Below are 20553 nucleotides of genomic sequence, written 5' to 3' on the forward strand. Positions count from 1 at the left end.
GCGCTGTGTGGTGTTAGGGCGCCCTCTATGGGCCGTGGTGTTAGGGCGCCCTCTATGGGCCGCGCAGTGTGGTGTTAGGGAGCCCTCTATGGGCCGCGCTGTGTGGTGTAAGGGCGCCCTCTATGGGCCGCGCTGTGTGGTGTAAGGGCGCCCTCTATGGGCCGCGCTGTGTGGTGTTAGGGCGCCCTCTATGGGCCGCGCTGTGTGGTGTTAGGGCGCCCTCTATGGGCCGCTTGTGTGATGTAAGGACTAGGGTGCCCTCTACGGGCCGCGCTGTGTGGTGTAAGGACGCCCTCTACGGGACGCGCTGTGTGGTGTAAGGACGCCCTCTACGGGCTGCGCTGTGTGGTGTAAGGGAGCCCTCTATAGGCCGCGCTGTGTGGTGTTAGGGCGCCCTCTATGAGCTGCGCTGTGTGGTGTAAGGACTAGGGCGCCCCCTATATGAGCTGCGCTGTGTGGTGTAAGGACGCCCTCTATGGGCCGCGCTGTGTGGTGTAAGGACGCCCTCTACGGGCTGCGCTGTGTGGTGTAAGGGAGCCCTCTATAGGCCGCGCTGTGTGGTGTTAGGGCGCCCTCTATGAGCTGCGCTGTGTGGTGTAAGGACTAGGGCGCCCTCTATGAACTGCGCTGTGTGGTGTAAGGGCGCCCTCTATGGGCCGCGCTGTGTGGTGTTAGGACGCCCTCTACGGGCCGCCCTGTGTGGTGTAAGGACGCCCTCTACGGGCTGCGCTGTGTGGTGTAAGGGAGCCCTCTATAGGCCGCGCTGTGTGGTGTTAGGGCGCCCTCTATGAGCTGCGCTGTGTGGTGTAAGGACTAGGGCGCCCTCTATGAGCTGCGCTGTGTGGTGTAAGGACGCCCTCTATGGGCCGCGCTGTGTGGTGTAAGAACGCCCTCTACGGGCTGCGCTGTGTGGTGTAAGGGAGCCCTCTATAGGCCGCGCTGTGTGGTGTTAGGGCGCCCTCTATGAGCTGCGCTGTGTGGTGTAAGGACGCCCTCTACGGGCCGCGCTGTGTGGTGTAAGGACGCCTTCTACGGGCTGCGCTGTGTGGTGTAAGGACTAGGGCGCCCTCTATGAGCTGCGCTGTGTGGTGTAAGGGCGCCCTCTATGGGCCGCGCTGTGTGGTGTAAGGACTAGGGCGCCCTCTATGAGCTGCGCTGTGTGGTGTAAGGACGCCCTCTATGAGCCGCGCTGTGTGGTGTAAGGACGCCCTCTATGGGCCGCGCTGTGTGGTGTAAGGACTAGGGCGCCCTCTATGAGCTGCGCTGTGTGGTGTAAGGACGCCCTCTATGGGCCGCATTGTGTGGTGTAAGGGCGCCCTCTATGGGCCGCGCTGTGTGGTGTAATGGCGCCCTCTATGGGCCGCGCTGTGTGGCGTAAGGGCGCCCTCTACGGAGCAGCTCGCAGCCGTTGAGGTAGACCCTACCCCGCCGCAAGCACTGCGATCACTGCAGGCTGAAGTACAACCAGGTGACGTGTACAATGACGCCTCCATGCTAATTATGCACTCCCATAAAACTCTGTTTTAACGCCCAGTCACGCCTGCGTTCACAGCACCTTCCCGTTACCACCCACAAACGGCGCTGTCACTCATAGTAGCGCTCAGTCTTTGTGCTAAGAGCGCACGACTCCTGATCACAATGACTGGTTCGCGCAATGCATACGCATGCGCACACGAGCGACAATCGCCCATAGCGTGCGTCCGCGGCTTAGTGTCCGGGTCTGAATCGGGCTCACTCTCAGTATAGATGAGGGATCTTCATGAGACATCGAAAGACAACATTGGAAGTACTGATGATTTTAACTTTGGTTACAAAATATTGATCAGTCCTAAACACTGGTACTCTGGATGCGATGTTTATCGATGTTTCTATTATTTATTTTTTAGTAAAAACTGTACTTAAACATCTAATAGACTAATAAACTAAAAATAATTCTGATACTACGGGCCCCATTTATCAGCGATGGTAAACACCAGCGGCATTTATCGTATAGTATCAGTATGATACACTGGTATTTATCAATACTCACCCCTCCGGTGAGGTCCAGGGAAGTCCTCCTCCTCTGCGAGGTCCAGGGAAGTCCTCCTCCTCTGCGAGGTCCAGGGAAGTCCTCCTCCTCTGCGAGGTCCAGGGAAGTCCTCCTCCTCTGCGAGGTCCAGGGAAGTCCTCCTCCTCTGCGAGGTCCAGGGAAGTCCTCCTCCTCTGCGAGGTCCAGGGAAGTCCTCCTTCCAGCGATGGGGCTCCTGTGTTATGCGCATGACACGGACGGGGACCCGGCAGTGCCTGGGAGGCTTAGCTGAAGCCGGAAAGGCAGCGCAGGGTCCCCATTGCTTTCGCTAGAGCAATGCAGTGACAAACAGCGGTAATCTTAGATCACTGCTGTTTGTTAAATCCGTAATGGGGCGAGCGCTAAAGTGGTTATGCTTGGCTGATAAATGGAGCCCTATGTCTGAGTACATGGAGGCTGACAGTATAATGTAAGATCGTTTCCTCTCACCGAGCCGCCTCCTTCATTTATTTTCTTCTCACTTTTCTCTACCCTCAAGTTGAGTCCGTGGGCCAGGACGCCATGGCGATCGTTACGCAGCTGGAGCGATTGTTAGCCATTACACATGGTGTAAGCCGCACTGCACATGCGCAATTGTTTTGCGATCACACACGTACGGAGGAAATATTCGCAAAGTGAGTGACAGGCAGTGGCGTCCCTCCACACGGTGTTATCCGGTGCGGGGAGGGACCCTGTGTAAGCGGCGCAGCTATTCGCCTTCGAAAAGGGGGCATGGCCACACGGGAAGGGGCGTGGCCACGTGAAAATGGGCATGACCTCACGTCCCGAACCCTCGTGCCTATTACTTGGGTGGGGTGGGGGGGTGTAGGAGGTCCTTGAGTGGAGTGCCGGAGTGCTGCACACCCCCTCACCCCCCTTGTGACAGGTAGGCAGCGTTTGGGGGGGGGGGGTTAGAAAACAGGTGTGTCTTAGCGATAAATCGTACATAAATTAGCCATTGTGTTCCCATACGCAGCCTGAGAGCGCTCTGCGTGGCAGGAGAGCCGCTGTGTGTGAGACAGGTCAGACTTGCCGCAAGGGTTGTATGGATAGTCGCTGTGTGTCGATGTTACCGATATTTACACTGGTACTCAGCGGGAGGGTCGGCAAGTATGATGCATGCTTAAGTGTATCCGGAAACTGACAACTTGTATTAAACTCAAAGAACAAAGGGGTTAATCAGCTCTACACTTGTCACAATCACCTATGACATCAGTCATCTGTGACATCACTTACCACTTCCCTGTCACAATCACCTTCAACTGGCAGAAGAATACAGCAGGGCTCAGGGCCTGCGAGAGGACAACTCTACAGCACGTCAATGGTCACCAGAACCAAGCCACGTGTTAGGCCCATCACCTGTAAGGCCAACGGTGGGTTAGGCTCGTAGTGAACCCATAGTGAGGATGGGGACAAGACCAGGATTAGGCCAGTGGCTGAGCGAATGGTGCAGGTTGGTGTGCTCTGGGTGTAAGGGGTCCTGCTCATGCTTGTGTGAGCTATGTCCCCAGAACCCAGACCGCCTGAGGGTGGAGGAGGTAAGTGCTCAAGACTACATGGAGGAAAAGAAGAAGGTGGCCAAGACCTATATCAGCCAGGACAACATGACGAAGGCCTTCCTAAGGAGCTTCGGAGGATTCCTGACCGGCCTCCTCCTCACCGCCATCTATGCTTATATAGTGCTGTTTGTCAAAAATTTCCAATTGACGTTCTGCATATGGTCTACGTACTTAGTGGGGGCCTTCCTGTCCCTCGGCATGGCCTTTTCTGTGCAAGTCCGGGCCACCGTGTTCCTCATGCTACCACAGGTGTTGTCAGGTAAGAAGACTGTCATCACATTACGGGGGAGATGTGCTAAGCCTTGCAGAGAGATAAAGTACCAACTAAACAGCTCCAAACTGCCAGTTTACTGGTTGTGCTTGAAAAATGACAGGAGCTGATTGGTTGGTACTTTCTCTCTCTCTAAACTAAATATCCCCTCAAAATGAATTCTAGCTCTATCGATTCCAGGCTGATGATCTGATGTGAAATGGGCAGTAATTAGGCTTGTGGGTCCTGGTGAATAGGATGAAATGTTTAGTATAATGTAATGAGACGCTGTTACGGGGGTGCTGTACCCCTGAGAGGTGTGCTATAATCTCACATTTGGGTGATGTAAATGTCTATGGGGCCTATTTGGTATTATTTGCGATTGGGCTATGAAATGTGAGGATCTGACGGGCCCGGAGTTGTAGCGGCTGATCCGAATCTGCAGGAGACATTCAGCATTGCTCCGGTGTGGGGACAGCTGCCCCGATAAGCCGTTGTCCGGCGAGACCGACCACCGCTGCTGCCGTCAGTGTATTGGTATAACGGTGACTGGCAGCATCCCCGTTTGTTTCTTTCAGGGAAGGGAAAGGCCATTATGCTGGTGATCGCCTTCAGCCTCGCCCTGCAGGGACCAGCCGCCAACACCATGGAGAATTTTCGCCGCGTGTCTGACACAGTCTCATGTGGAATAGAACTTGGCATTAATCAGACAAAGGAGCTGTTGGATAAGATCAGACAGCCATTATTACGTGAGTAACCAGTATAAGTGTAATGGAAGAAAGTCTATGGCAATAGCACAATATGCCACAGGGAGAATATGACTGAGCTGTACATAGGGGTGTAGTACAGCTGTACAGGGCATCAGCCTAACAGAGGGAGAATATTACTGAGCTGTACATAGGGGTGTAGAACAGCTGTACAGTGCATCAGCCTAACACAGGGAGAATATTACTGAGCTGTACATAGGGGTGTAGTACAGCTGTAAAGGGCATCAGCGTAACACAGGGAGAATACTACTGAGCTGTACATAGGGGTGTAGTACAGCTGTACAGGGCATCAGCGTAACACAGGGAGAATATCACTGAGCTGTGCATAGGGGTGTAGTACAGCTGTAAAGGGCATCAGCGTAACACAGGGAGAATACTACTGAGCTGTACATAGGGGTGTAGTACAGCTGTACAGGGCATCAGCGTAACACAGGGAGAATATCACTGAGCTGTGCATAGGGGTGTAGTACAGCTGTACAGGGCATCAGCCTAACACAGGGAGAATATGACTGAGCTGTACATAGGGGTGTAGTACAGCTGTAAAGGGCATCAGCGTAACACAGGGAGAATATCACTGAGCTGTGCATAGGGGTGTAGTACAGCTGTACAGGGCATCAGCGTAACACAGGGAGAATATCACTGAGCTGTGCATAGGGGTGTAGTACAGCTGTACAGGGCATCAGCGTAACACAGGGAGAATAGTACTGAGCTGTACATAGGGGTGTAGTACAGCTGTACAGGGCATCAGCCTAACACAGGGAGAATATTACTGAGCTGTACATAGGGGTGTAGTACAGCTGTACAGGGCATCAGCCTAACACAGGGAGAATAGTACTGAGCTGTACATAGGGGTGTAGTACAGCTGTACAGGGCATCAGCCTAACACAGGGAGAATATGACTGAGCTGTACATAGGGGTGTAGTACAGCTGTAAAGGGCATCAGCCTAACACAGGGAGAATATTACTGAGCTGTACATAGGGGTGTAGTACAGCTGTAAAGGGCATCAGCGTAACACAGGGAGAATATCACTGAGCTGTGCATAGGGGTGTAGTACAGCTGTACAGGGCATCAGCGTAACACAGGGAGAATATGACTGAGCTGTACATAGGGGTGTAGTACAGCTGTACAGGGCATCAGCCTAACACAGGGAGAATATTACTGAGCTGTACATAGGGGTGTAGTACAGCCGTACAGGGCATCAGCCTAACACAGGGAGAATATTACTGAGCTGTACATAGGGGTGTAGTACAGCTGTACAGGGCATCAGCCTAACACAGGGAGAATATGACTGAGCTGTACATAGGGGTGTAGTACAGCTGTACAGGGCATCAGCGTAACACAGGGAGAATATTACTGAGCTGTACATAGGGGTGTAGTACAGCTGTACAGGGCATCAGCCTAACACAGGGAGAATATCACTGAGCTGTACATAGGGGTGTAGTACAGCTGTACAGGGCATCAGCGTAACACAGGGAGAATATTACTGAGCTGTACATAGGGGTGTAGTACAGCTGTAAAGGGCATCAGCGTAACACAGGGAGAATATGACTGAGCTGTACATAGGGGTGTAGTACAGCTGTACAGGGCATCAGCCTAACACAGGGAGAATATTACTGAGCTGTACATAGGGGTGTAGTACAGCTGTACAGGGCATCAGCCTAACACAGGGAGAATATTACTGAGCTGTACATAGGGGTGTAGTACAGCTGTACAGGGCATCAGCCTAACACAGGGAGAATATTACTGAGCTGTACATAGGGGTGTAGTACAGCTGTACAGGGCATCAGCGTAACACAGGGAGAATATTACTGAGCTGTACATAGGGGTGTAGTACAGCTGTACAGGGCATCAGCCTAACACAGGGAGAATATTACTGAGCTGTACATAGGGGTGTAGTACAGCTGTACAGGGCATCAGCCTAACACAGGGAGAATATGACTGAGCTGTACATAGGGGTGTAGTACAGCTGTACAGGGCATCAGCGTACCACAGGGAGAATATTACTGAGCTGTACATAGGGGTGTAGTACAGCTGTACAGGGCATCAGCGTAACACAGGGAGAATATGACTGAGCTGTACATAGGGGTGTAGTACAGCTGTACAGAGCATCAGCCTAACACAGGGAGAATATGACTGAGCTGTACATAGGGGTGTAGTACAGCTGTAAAGGGCATCAGCGTAACACAGGGAGAATATTACTGAGCTGTACATAGGGGTGTAGTACAGCTGTACAGGGCATCAGCCTAACACAGGGAGAATATTACTGAGCTGTACATAGGGGTGTAGTACAGCTGTACAGGGCATCAGCCTAACACAGGGAGAATATTACTGAGCTGTACATAGGGGTGTAGTACAGCTGTACAGAGCATCAGGGTAACACAGGGAGAATATTACTGAGCTGTACATAGGGGTGTAGTACAGCTGTACAGGGCATCAGCCTAACACAGGGAGAATATGACTGAGCTGTACATAGGGGTGTAGTACAGCTGTACAGGGCATCAGCGTAACACAGGGAGAATATTACCGAGCTGTACATAGGGGTGTAGTACAGCTGTACAGGGCATCAGCCTAACACAGGGAGAATATGACTGAGCTGTACATAGGGGTGTAGTACAGCTGTACAGGGCATCAGCGTAACACAGGGAGAATATCACTGAGCTGTGCATAGGGGTGTAGTACAGCTGTACAGGGCATCAGCGTAACACAGGGAGAATATTACTGAGCTGTACATAGGGGTGTAGTACAGCTGTACAGGGCATCAGCCTAACACAGGGAGAATATTACTGAGCTGTACATAGGGGTGTAGTACAGCTGTACAGGGCATCAGCCTAACACAGGGAGAATATGACTGAGCTGTACATAGGGGTGTAGTACAGCTGTACAGGGCATCAGCCTAACACAGGGAGAATATGACTGAGCTGTACATAGGGGTGTAGTACAGCTGTACAGGGCATCAGCCTAACACAGGGAGAATATTACTGAGCTGTACATAGGGGTGTAGTACAGCTGTACAGGGCATCAGCCTAACACAGGGAGAATATTACTGAGCTGTACATAGGGGTGTAGTACAGCTGTACAGGGCATCAGCTTAACACAGGGAGAATATTACTGAGCTGTACATAGGGGTGTAGTACAGCTGTACAGGGCATCAGCCTAACACAGGGAGAATATTACTGAGCTGTACATAGGGGTGTAGTACAGGGCATCAGCCTAACACAGGGAGAATATTACTGAGCTGTACATGGGGGTGTAGTACAGCTGTACAGGGCATCAGCGTAACACAGGGAGAATAGTACTGAGCTGTACATAGGGGTGTAGTACAGCTGTACAGGGCATCAGCCTAACACAGGGAGAATATTACTGAGCTGTACATAGGGGTGTAGTACAGCTGTACAGGGCATCAGCGTAACACAGGGAGAATATGACTGAGCTGTACATGGGGGTGTAGTACAGCTGTACAGGGCATCAGCGTAACACAGGGAGAATATTACTGAGCTGCACATAGGGGTGTAGTACAGCTGTACAGGGCATCAGCCTAACACAGGGAGAATATTACTGAGCTGTACATAGGGGTGTAGTACAGCTGTACAGGGCATCAGCGTAACACAGGGAGAATATGACTGAGCTGTACATGGGGGTGTAGTACAGCTGTACAGGGCATCAGCGTAACACAGGGAGAATATTACTGAGCTGCACATAGGGGTGTAGTACAGCTGTACAGGGCATCAGCCTAACACAGGGAGAATATTACTGAGCTGCACATAGGGGTGTAGTACAGCTGTACAAGGCATCAGCGTAACACAGGGAGAATATTACTGAGCTGTACATAGGGGTGTAGTACAGCTGTACAGGGCATCAGCCTAACACAGGGAGAATATTACTGAGCTGTACATAGGGGTGTAGTACAGCTGTACAGGGCATCAGCCTAACACAGGGAGAATATTACTGAGCTGTACATAGGGGTGTAGTACAGCTGTACAGGGCATCAGCGTAACACAGGGAGAATATTACTGAGCTGCACATAGGGGTGTAGTACAGCTGTACAGGACATCAGCGTAACACAGGGAGAATATTACTGAGCTGTACATAGGGGTGTAGTACAGCTGTACAGGGCATCAGCGTAACACAGGGAGAATATGACTGAGCTGTACATAGGGGTGTAGTACAGCTGTACAGGGCATCAGCGTAACACAGGGAGAATATTACTGAGCTGCACATAGGGGTGTAGTACAGCTGTACAGGGCATCAGCCTAACACAGGGAGAATATTACTGAGCTGTACATAGGGGTGTAGTACAGCTGTACAGGGCATCAGCGTAACACAGGGAGAATATGACTGAGCTGTACATAGGGGTGTAGTACAGCTGTACAGGGCATCAGCGTAACACAGGGAGAATATGACTGAGCTGTACATAGGGGTGTAGTACAGCTGTACAGGGCATCAGCGTAACACAGGGAGAATATGACTGAGCTGTACATAGGGGTGTAGTACAGCTGTACAGGGCATCAGCGTAACACGGAGAATATTACTGAGCTGTGCATAGGGGTGTAGTACAGCTGTACAGGGCATCAGCGTAACACAGGGAGAATATGACTGAGCTGTACATAGGGGTGTAGTACAGCTGTACAGGGCATCAGCCTAACACAGGGAGAATATGACTGAGCTGTACATAGGGGTGTAGTACAGCTGTACAGGGCATCAGCGTAACACAGGGAGAATATGACTGAGCTGTACATAGGGGTGTAGTACAGCTGTACAGGGCATCAGCCTAACACAGGGAGAATATGACTGAGCTGTACATAGGGGTGTAGTACAGCTGTAAAGGGCATCAGCGTAACACAGGGAGAATATCACTGAGCTGTGCATAGGGGTGTAGTACAGCTGTAAAGGGCATCAGCGTAACACAGGGATAATATCAATGAGCTGTGCATAGGGGTGTAGTACAGCTGTACAGGGCATCAGCGTAACACAGGGAGAATATCACTGAGCTGTACAAAGGGGTGTAGTACAGCTGTACAGGGCATCAGCGTAACACAGGGAGAATATTACTGAGCTGTACATAGGGGTGTAGTACAGCTGTACAGGGCATCAGCCTAACACAGGGAGAATATTACTGAGCTGTACATAGGGGTGTAGTACAGCTGTACAGGGCATCAGCCTAACACAGGGAGAATATTACTGAGCTGTACATAGGGGTGTAGTACAGCTGTACAGGGCATCAGCCTAACACAGGGAGAATATTACTGATCTGTACATAGGGGTGTAGTACAGCTGTACAGGGCATCAGCGTAACACAGGGAGAATATGACTGAGCTGTACATAGGGGTGTAGTACAGCTGTACAGGGCATCAGCGTAACACAGGGAGAATATTACTGAGCTGTACATAGGGGTGTAGTACAGCTGTAAAGGGCATCAGCGTAACACAGGGAGAATATTACTGAGCTGTACATAGGGGTGTAGTACAGCTGTACAGGGCATCAGCCTAACACAGGGAGAATATTACTGAGCTGTACATAGGGGTGTAGTACAGCTGTACAGGGCATCAGCCTAACACAGGGAGAATATGACTGAGCTGTACATAGGGGTGTAGTACAGCTGTACAGGGCATCAGCGTAACACAGGGAGAATATTACTGAGCTGTACATAGGGGTGTAGTACAGCTGTACAGGGCATCAGCGTAACACAGGGAGAATATGACTGAGCTGTACATAGGGGTGTAGTACAGCTGTACAGGGCATCAGCCTAACACAGGGAGAATATGACTGAGCTGTACATAGGGGTGTAGTACAGCTGTACAGGGCATCAGCCTAACACAGGGAGAATATGACTGAGCTGTACATAGGGGTGTAGTACAGCTGTAAAGGGCATCAGCGTAACACAGGGAGAATATTACTGAGCTGTACATAGGGGTGTAGTACAGCTGTACAGGGCATCAGCCTAACACAGGGAGAATATTACTGAGCTGTACATAGGGGTGTAGTACAGCTGTACAGGGCATCAGCCTAACACAGGGAGAATATTACTGAGCTGTACATAGGGGTGTAGTACAGCTGTACAGGGCATCAGCCTAACACAGGGAGAATATGACTGAGCTGTACATAGGGGTGTAGTACAGCTGTAAAGGGCATCAGCGTAACACAGGGAGAATATCACTGAGCTGTACATAGGGGTGTAGTACAGCTGTACAGGGCATCAGCCTAACAAAGGGAGATTACTGAGCTGTACAGGGCATCAGACTAACACAGGGAGAATATTACTGAGCTGTACATAGGGGTGTAGTACAGCTGTACAGGGCATCAGCGTAACACAGGGAGAATATTACTGAGCTGCACATAGGGGTGTAGTACAGCTGTACAGGGCATCAGCGTAACACAGGGAGAATATGACTGAGCTGTACATAGGGGTGTAGTACAGCTGTACAGGGCATCAGCGTAACACAGGGAGAATATGACTGAGCTGTACATAGGGGTGTAGTACAGCTGTACAGGGCATCAGCGTAACACAGGGAGAATATGACTGAGCTGTACATAGGGGTGTAGTACAGCTGTACAGGGCATCAGCGTAACACAGGGAGAATATGACTGAGCTGTACATAGGGGTGTAGTACAGCTGTACAGGGCATCAGCCTAACACAGGGAGAATATTACTGATCTGTACATAGGGGTGTAGTACAGCTGTACAGGGCATCAGCGTAACACAGGGAGAATAGTACTGAGCTGTACATAGGGGTGTAGTACAGCTGTACAGGGCATCAGCCTAACACAGGGAGAATAGTACTGAGCTGTACATAGGGGTGTAGTACAGCTGTACAGGGCATCAGCCTAACACAGGGAGAATAGTACTGAGCTGTACATAGGGGTGTAGTACAGCTGTAAAGGGCATCAGCCTAACACAGGGAGAATATTACTGAGCTGTACATAGGGGTGTAGTACAGCTGTACAGGGCATCAGCCTAACACAGGGAGAATATTACTGAGCTGTACATAGGGGTATAGTTCAGCTGTACAGAGCATCAGCCTAACACAGGGAGAATATTACTGAGCTGTACATAGGGGTGTAGTACAGCTGTACAGGGCATCAGCGTAACACAGGGAGAATATTACTGAGCTGTACATAGGGGTGTAGTACAGCTGTACAGGGCATCAGCGTAACACAGGGAGAATATGACTGAGCTGTACATAGGGGTGTAGTACAGCTGTACAGGGCATCAGTAACAGTGTTATATAGTAACCATCTGATATAGTAAGAGAGTAATACAGTAACAGAGTGACAGTGTAATATAGTAACCGTCTGATATAGTAAGAGTAATACAGTAACAACATGACACTGTAATATAGTAACCATCTGATATAGTGAGAGAGTAATACAGTGACAGCGTGACAGTGTAATATAGTAACTATCTGATATAGTGAGAGAGTAATACAGTAACAGCATGACAGTGTAATATAGTAACTATCTGATATAGTGAGAGTGTAATATAGTAACCATCTGATATAGTGAGAGAGTAATACAGTAACAGCGTGACAGTGTAATATAGTAACCGTCTGATATAGTAAGAGAGTAATACAGTGACAGCGTGACAGTGTAATATAGTAACTGTCTGATATAGTGAGAGATTAATATAGTAACAGAGTGACAGTGTAATATAGTAACCGTCTGATATAGTGAGAGAGTAATACAGTAACAGAGTGACACTGTAATATAGTAACCATCTGATATAGTGAGAGTAATATAGTAACAGAGTGACAGTGTAATATAGTAACTGTCTGATATAGTGAGAGAGTAATACAGTAACAGCGTGACACTGTAATATAGTAACTGTCTGATATAGTGAGAGAGTAATACAGTAACAGAGTGACAGTGTAATATAGTAACAGTCTGATATAGTGAGAGAGTAATACAGTAACAGCATGACAGTGTAATATAGTAACCATCTGATATAGTGAGAGTAATATAGTAACAGAGTGACAGTGTAATATAGTAACCATCTGATATAGTGAGAGAGTAATACAGTAACAGCGTGACACTGTAATATAGTAACTGTCTGATATAGTGAGAGAGTAATACAGTAACAGAGTGACAGTGTAATATAGTAACCATCTGATATAGTGAGAGTAATATAGTAACAGAGTGACAGTGTAATATAGTAACCGTCTGATATAGTGAGAGAGTAATACAGTAACAGCGTGACACTGTAATATAGTAACTGTCTGATATAGTGAGAGAGTAATACAGTAACAGAGTGACAGTGTAATATAGTAACAGTCTGATATAGTGAGAGAGTAATACAGTAACAGCATGACAGTGTAATATAGTAACTGTCTGATATAGTGAGAGAGTAATACAGTAACAGAGTGACAGTGTAATATAGTAACTGTCTGACACAGTGAGAGAGTAATACAGTAACAGCGTGACAGTGTAATATAGTAACTGTCTGATATAGTGAGAGAGTAATATAGTAACAGAGTGACAGTGTAATATAGTAACTGTCTGATATAGTGAGAGAGTAATATAGTAACAGCGTGACAGTGTAATATAGTAACCATCTGATATAGTGAGAGAGTAATATAGTAACAGAGTGACAGTGTAATATAGTAACCGTCTGATATAGTGAGAGAGTAATACAGTAACAGCATGACAGTGTAATATAGTAACCGTCTGATATAGTGAGAGAGTAATACAGTAACACAGTGACAGTGTAATATAGTAACAGTCTGATATAGTGAAAGAGTAATACAGTAACAGCATGACAGTGTAATATAGTAACCGTCTGATATAGTGAGAGAGTAATACAGTAACAGCATGACAGTGTAATATAGTAACCATCTGATATAGTGAGAGAGTAATACAGTAACAGAGTGACAGTGTAATATAGTAACCATCTGATATAGTGAGAGAGTAATATAGTAACAGAGTGACAGTGTAATATAGTAACTGTCTGATACAGTGAGAGAGTAATACAGTAACAGAGTGACAGTGTAATACAATAACAGAGTGACAGTGTAATATAGTAACTGTCTGATATAGTGAGAGAGTAATACAGTAACAGCGTGACAGTGTGATATAGTAACTGTCTGATATAGTGAGAGTAATAGTGACAGCGTGACACTGTAATATAGTAACCATCTGATATAGTGAGAGAGTAATACAGTGACAGCGTGACAGTGTAATATAGTAACCGTCTGATATAGTGAGAGAGTAATAGTGACAGCGTGACACTGTAATATAGTAACCATCTGATATAGTAAGAGAGTAATACAGTAACAGCATGACAGTGTAATATAGTAACCGTCTGATATAGTGAGAGAGTAATACAGTAACAGAGTGACAGTGTAATATAGTAACCATCTGATATAGTGAGAGAGTAATAGTGACAGCGTGACACTGTAATATAGTAACCATCTGATATAGTGAGAGTAATACAGTAACAGCATGACAGTGTCATATAGTAACCATCTGATATAGTGAGAGAGTAATACAGTAACAGAGTGACAGTGTAATATAGTAACCATCTGATATAGTAAGAGAGTAATACAGTAACAGCGTGACACTGTAATATAGTAACTGTCTGATATAGTGAGAGAGTAATATAGTAACAGCGTGACAGTGTAATATAGTAACTGTCTGATATAGTGAGAGAGTAATATAGTAACAGCGTGACAGTGTAATATAGTAACCGTCTGATATAGTGAGAGAGTAATACAGTAACAGAGTGACAGTGTAATATAGTAACCGTCTGATATAGTGAGAGAGTAATACAGTAACAGAGTGACAGTGTAATATAGTAACTGTCTGATATAGTGAGAGAGTAATACAGTAAAAGAAGTGACAGTGTAATATAGTAACCATCTGACATAGTGAGAGTAATATAGTAACAGCATGACAGTGTAATATAGTAACCATCTGATATAGTAAGAGTGTAATACAGTGACAGCGTGACAGTGTAATATAGTAACCATCTGATATAGTAAGAGTGTAATACAGTGACAGCGTGACAGTGTAATATAGTAACCATCTGATATAGTAAGAGTGTAATACTGTGACAGCGTGACAGTGTAATATAGTAACTATCTGATATAGTGAGAGAGTAATAGTGACAGCGTGACAGTGTAATACAGTAACAGAGTGACAGTGTAATATAGTAACTATCTGATATAGTGAGAGAGTAATACAGTGACAGCGTGACAGTGTAATATAGTAACCATCTGATATAGTAAGAGTGTAATACAGTGACAGCGTGACAGTGTAATATAGTAACCATCTGATATAGTAAGAGTGTAATACTGTGACAGCGTGACAGTGTAATATAGTAACTATCTGATATAGTGAGAGAGTAATAGTGACAGCGTGACAGTGTAATACAGTAACAGAGTGACAGTGTAATATAGTAACTATCTGATATAGTGAGAGAGTAATATAGTAACAGAGTGACAGTGTAATATAGTAACCGTCTGATATAGTGAGAGAGTAATACAGTGACAGCGTGACAGTGTAATATAGTAACCGTCTGATATAGTGAGAGAGTAATATAGTAACAGAGTGACAGTGTAATATAGTAACCATCTGATATAGTGAGAGTGTAATACAGTAACAGAGTGACAGTGTAATATAGTAACTGTCTGATATAGTGAGAGAGTAATATAGTAACAGAGTGACAGTGTAATATAGTAACCATCTGATATAGTGAGAGTGTAATACAGTAACAGAGTGACAGTGTAACATAGTAACCGTCTGATATAGTGAGAGAGTAATATAGTAACAGCGTGACACTGTAATATAGTAACCGTCTGATATAGTGAGAGAGTAATACAGTAACAGAGTGACAGTGTAATATAGTAACCGTCTGATACAGTGAGAGAGTAATATAGTAACAGAGTGAACTGTAATATAGTAACTGTCTGATATAGTAAGAGAGTAATACAGTGACAGCGTAATATAGTAACCATCTGATATAGTGAGAGAGTAATACAGTGACAGCGTGACAGTGTAATATAGTAACTGTCTGATATAGTGAGAGAGTAATATAGTAACAGAGTGACAGTGTAATATAGTAACCGTCTGATATAGTGAGAGAGTAATATAGTAACAGAGTGACAGTGTAATACAGTAACCGTCTGATATAGTGAGAGAGTAATACAGTAACAGAGTGACACTGTAATATAGTAACCATCTGATATAGTGAGAGTAATATAGTAACAGAGTGACAGTGTAATATAGTAACTGTCTGATATAGTGAGAGTGTAATACAGTAACAGAGTGACAGTGTAATATAGTAACTGTCTGATATAGTGAGAGAGTAATATAGTAACAGAGTGACAGTGTAATATAGTAACCATCTGATATAGTGAGAGTGTAATACAGTAACAGAGTGACAGTGTAACATAGTAACCGTCTGATATAGTGAGAGAGTAATATAGTAACAGCGTGACACTGTAATATAGTAACCGTCTGATATAGTGAGAGAGTAATACAGTAACAGAGTGACAGTGTAATATAGTAACCGTCTGATACAGTGAGAGAGTAATATAGTAACAGAGTGAACTGTAATATAGTAACTGTCTGATATAGTAAGAGAGTAATACAGTGACAGCGTGACAGTGTAATATAGTAACTGTCTGATATAGTGAGAGAGTAATATAGTAACAGAGTGACAGTGTAATATAGTAACCGTCTGATATAGTGAGAGAGTAATATAGTAACAGAGTGACAGTGTAATACAGTAACCGTCTGATATAGTGAGAGAGTAATACAGTAACAGAGTGACACTGTAATATAGTAACCATCTGATATAGTGAGAGTAATATAGTAACAGAGTGACAGTGTAATATAGTAACTGTCTGATATAGTGAGAGAGTAATACAGTGACAGTGTAATATAGTAACCGTCTGATATAGTGAGAGAGTAATACAGTAACAGCGTGACAGTGTAATATAGTAACCGTCTGATACAGTAACAGCGTGACAGTGTAATATAGTAACTGTCTGATATAGTGAGAGAGTAATATAGTAACAGAGTGACAGTGTAATATAGTAACCATCTGATATAGTAATACAGTAACAGTGACAGTGTAATATAGTAACCGTCTGATATAGTGAGAGAGTAATACAGTAACAGAGTGACAGTGTAATATAGTAACCGTCTGATACAGTGAGAGAGTAATATAGTAACAGAGTGAACTGTAATATAGTAACTGTCTGATATAGTAAGAGAGTAATACAGTGACAGCGTAATATAGTAACCATCTGATATAGTGAGAGAGTAATACAGTGACAGCGTGACAGTGTAATATAGTAACCATCTGATATAGTGAGAGAGTAATACAGTGACAGCGTGACACTGTAATATAGTAACCATCTGATATAGTGAGAGAGTAATACAGTGACAGCGTGACAGTGTAATATAGTAACCATTTGATATAGTGAGAGAGTAATACAGTAACAGAGTGACAGTGTAATATAGTAACTGTCTGATATAGTGAGAGAGTAATATAGTAACAGAGTGACAGTGTAATATAGTAACCATCTGATATAGTGAGAGAGTAATATAGTAACAGAGTGACAGTGTAATATAGTAACCGTCTGATATAGTGAGAGAGTAATATACTAACAGAGTGACAGTGTAATATAGTAACCGTCTGATATAGTGAGAGAGTAATATAGTAACAGCGTGACAGTGTAATATAGTAACCGTCTGATATAGTAAGAGAGTAATACAGTGACAGCGTGACAGTGTAATATAGTAACCGTCTGATATAGTGAGAGAGTAATACAGTAACAGAGTGACAGTGTAATATAGTAACTGTCTGATATAGTGAGAGTGTAATACAGTTACAGAGTGACAGTGTAATATAGTAACCGTCTGATATAGTGAGAGAGTAATACAGTAACAGAGTGACAGTGTAATATAGTAACCATCTGATATAGTGAGAGTAATATAGTAACAGCATGACAGTGTAATATAGTAACCATCTGATATAGTAAGAGTGTAATACAGTGACAGCGTGACAGTGTAATATAGTAACCATCTGATATAGTAAGAGTGTAATACTGTGACAGCGTGACAGTGTAAATAGTAACTATCTGATATAGTGAGAGAGTAATAGTGACAGCGTGACAGTGTAATACAGTAACAGTGACAGTGTCATATAGGAACCATCTGATATATTGAGAGTGTAATACAGTGACAGCGTGATAGTGTAATATAGTAACTGTCTGATATAGTGAGAGAGTAATATAGTAACAGAGTGACAGTGTAATATAGTAACCGTCTGATATAGTGAGAGTAATACAGTAACAGAGTGACATTATAACATAGTAACCATCTGATATAGTAAGAGAGTAATACAGTAACAGAGTGACAGTGTAATATAGTAACCATCTGATATAGTGAGAGAGTAATACAGTAACAGAGTGACAGTGTAATATAGTAACCATCTGATATAGTAAGAGTGTAATACAGTGACAGCATGACAGTGTAATATAGTAACTGTCTGATATAGTGAGAGAGTAGTATAGTAACAGAGTGACAGTGTAATATAGTAACCATCTGATATAGTGAGAGTAATACAGTAACAGAGTGACATTATAACATAGTAACCATCTGATATAGTAAGAGAGTAATACAGTGACAGTGTAATATAGTAACTGTCTGATATAGTGAGAGAGTAATATAGTAACAGCGTGACAGTGTAATATAGTAACCATCTGATATTGTGAGAGAGTAATACAGTAACAGAGTGACAGTGTAATATAGTAACTGTCTGATATAGTGAGAGAGTAATATAGTAACAGAGTGACAGTGTAATATAGTAACCATCTGATATAGTGAGAGAGTAATATAGTAACAGAGTGACAGTGTAATATAGTAACCGTCTGATATAGTGAGAGAGTAATATAGTAACAGCGTGACAGTGTAATATAGTAACCGTCTGATATAGTGAGAGAGTAATACAGTAACAGCGTGACAGTGTAATATAGTAACCGTCTGATATAGTGAGAGAGTAATACAGTGACAGCATGACAGTGTAATATAGTAACTGTCTGATATAGTGAGAGAGTAATATAGTAACAGAGTGACAGTGTAATATAGTAACTATCTGATATAGTGAGAGAGTAACAGTGACAGCGTGACAGTGTAATACAGTAACAGAGTGACAGTGTAATATAGTAACCATCTGATATAGTGAGAGAGTAATATAGTAACAGAGTGACAGTGTAATATAGTAACCATCTGATATAGTGAGAGAGTAATATAGTAACAGCGTGACAGTGTAATATAGTAACCGTCTGATATAGTGAGAGAGTAATACAGTAACAGCGTGACAGTGTAATATAGTAACCGTCTGATATAGTGAGAGAGTAATACAGTGACAGCATGACAGTGTAATATAGTAACTGTCTGATATAGTGAGAGAGTAATATAGTAACAGAGTGACAGTGTAATATAGTAACCGTCTGATATAGTGAGAGAGTAATACAGTAACAGAGTGACAGTGTAATATAGTAACCGTCTGATATAGTGAGAGAGTAATACAGTAACAGAGTGACACTGTAATATAGTAACCATCTGATATAGTAAGAGTGTAATACAGTGACAGCATGACAGTGTAATATAGTAACCATCTGATATAGTGAGAGAGTAATACAGTAACAGAGTGACAGTGTAATATAGTAACCATCTGATATAGTGAGAGAGTAATACAGTAACAGAGTGACAGTGTAATATAGTAACCATCTGATGTAGTGAGAGAGTAATACAGTAACAGTGACAGTGTCATATAGGAACCATCTGATATATTGAGAGTGTAATACTGTGACAGCGTGACAGTGTAATATAGTAACTGTCTGATATAGTGAGAGAGTAATATAGTAACAGAGTGACAGTGTAATATAGTAACAGTCTGATATAGTGAGAGTAATACAGTAACAGAGTGACATTATAACATAGTAACCATCTGATATAGTAAGAGAGTAATACAGTAACAGAGTGACAGTGTAATATAGTAACCATCTGATATAGTGAGAGAGTAATACAGTAACAGAGTGACAGTGTAATATAGTAACTGTCTGATATAGTGAGAGAGTAATATAGTAACAGCGTGACAGTGAAATATAGTAACCATCTGATATTGTGAGAGAGTAATACAGTAACAGAGTGACAGTGTAATATAGTAACTGTCTGATATAGTGAGAGAGTAATATAGTAACAGAGTGACAGTGTAATATAGTAACCATCTGATATAGTGAGAGAGTAATATAGTAACAGAGTGACAGTGTAATATAGTAACCGTCTGATATAGTGAGAGATTAATATAGTAACATGTGACAGTGTAATATAGTAACCGTCTGATATAGTGAGAGAGTAATACAGTAACAGCGTGACAGTGTAATATAGTAACCGTCTGATATAGTGAGAGAGTAATACAGTAACAGAGTGACAGTGTAATATAGTAACCGTCTGATATAGTGAGAGAGTAATACAGTAACAGAGTGACAGTGTAATACAGTAACCATCTGATATAGTGAGAATGTAATACAGTAACAGAGTGACAGTGTAATATAGTAACCGTCTGATATAGTGAGAGAGTAATACAGTAACAGAGTGACAGTGTAATACAGTAACCATCTGATATAGTGAGAGAGTAATACAGTAACAGAGTGACAGTGTAATATAGTAACTGTCTGATATAGTGAGAGAGTAATATAGTAACAGAGTGACAGTGTAATATAGTAACCATCTGATATAGTGAGAGAGTAATATAGTAACAGCGTGACACTGTAATATAGTAACTGTCTGATATAGTGAGAGAGTAATATAGTAACAGTGACAGTGTAATATAGTAACCATCTGATATAGTGAGAGAGTAATATAGTAACAGCGTGACACTGTAATATAGTAACCGTCTGATATAGTGAGAGAGTAATACAGTA

At 44.0% G+C, this 20553-nt stretch overlaps 1 protein-coding gene across 1 annotated transcript in view; it reads left to right on the forward strand.

Moving 5' to 3' along the window:
* Positions 1-3268: 3268 nt before the first annotated feature.
* LOC148454377 (DC-STAMP domain-containing protein 2-like) overlaps positions 3269-20553 on the forward strand; it is a 60034-nt gene continuing 42749 nt past the window's right edge. The window contains exons 1-2 of the mRNA XM_088461004.1: positions 3269-3865; positions 4435-4605. Of these exons, the coding sequence (XP_088317130.1) occupies positions 3454-3865; positions 4435-4605 (583 nt within the window). The 5' untranslated portion in view covers positions 3269-3453. The remainder of the gene's footprint in view (positions 3866-4434; positions 4606-20553) is intronic.

This window comes from Taudactylus pleione, unplaced genomic scaffold (genome assembly GCF_031769625.1).
Source record: "Taudactylus pleione unplaced genomic scaffold, aTauple2 ptg000997l, whole genome shotgun sequence".
In the NCBI taxonomy this organism is placed as follows: domain Eukaryota; kingdom Metazoa; phylum Chordata; class Amphibia; order Anura; family Myobatrachidae; genus Taudactylus; species Taudactylus pleione.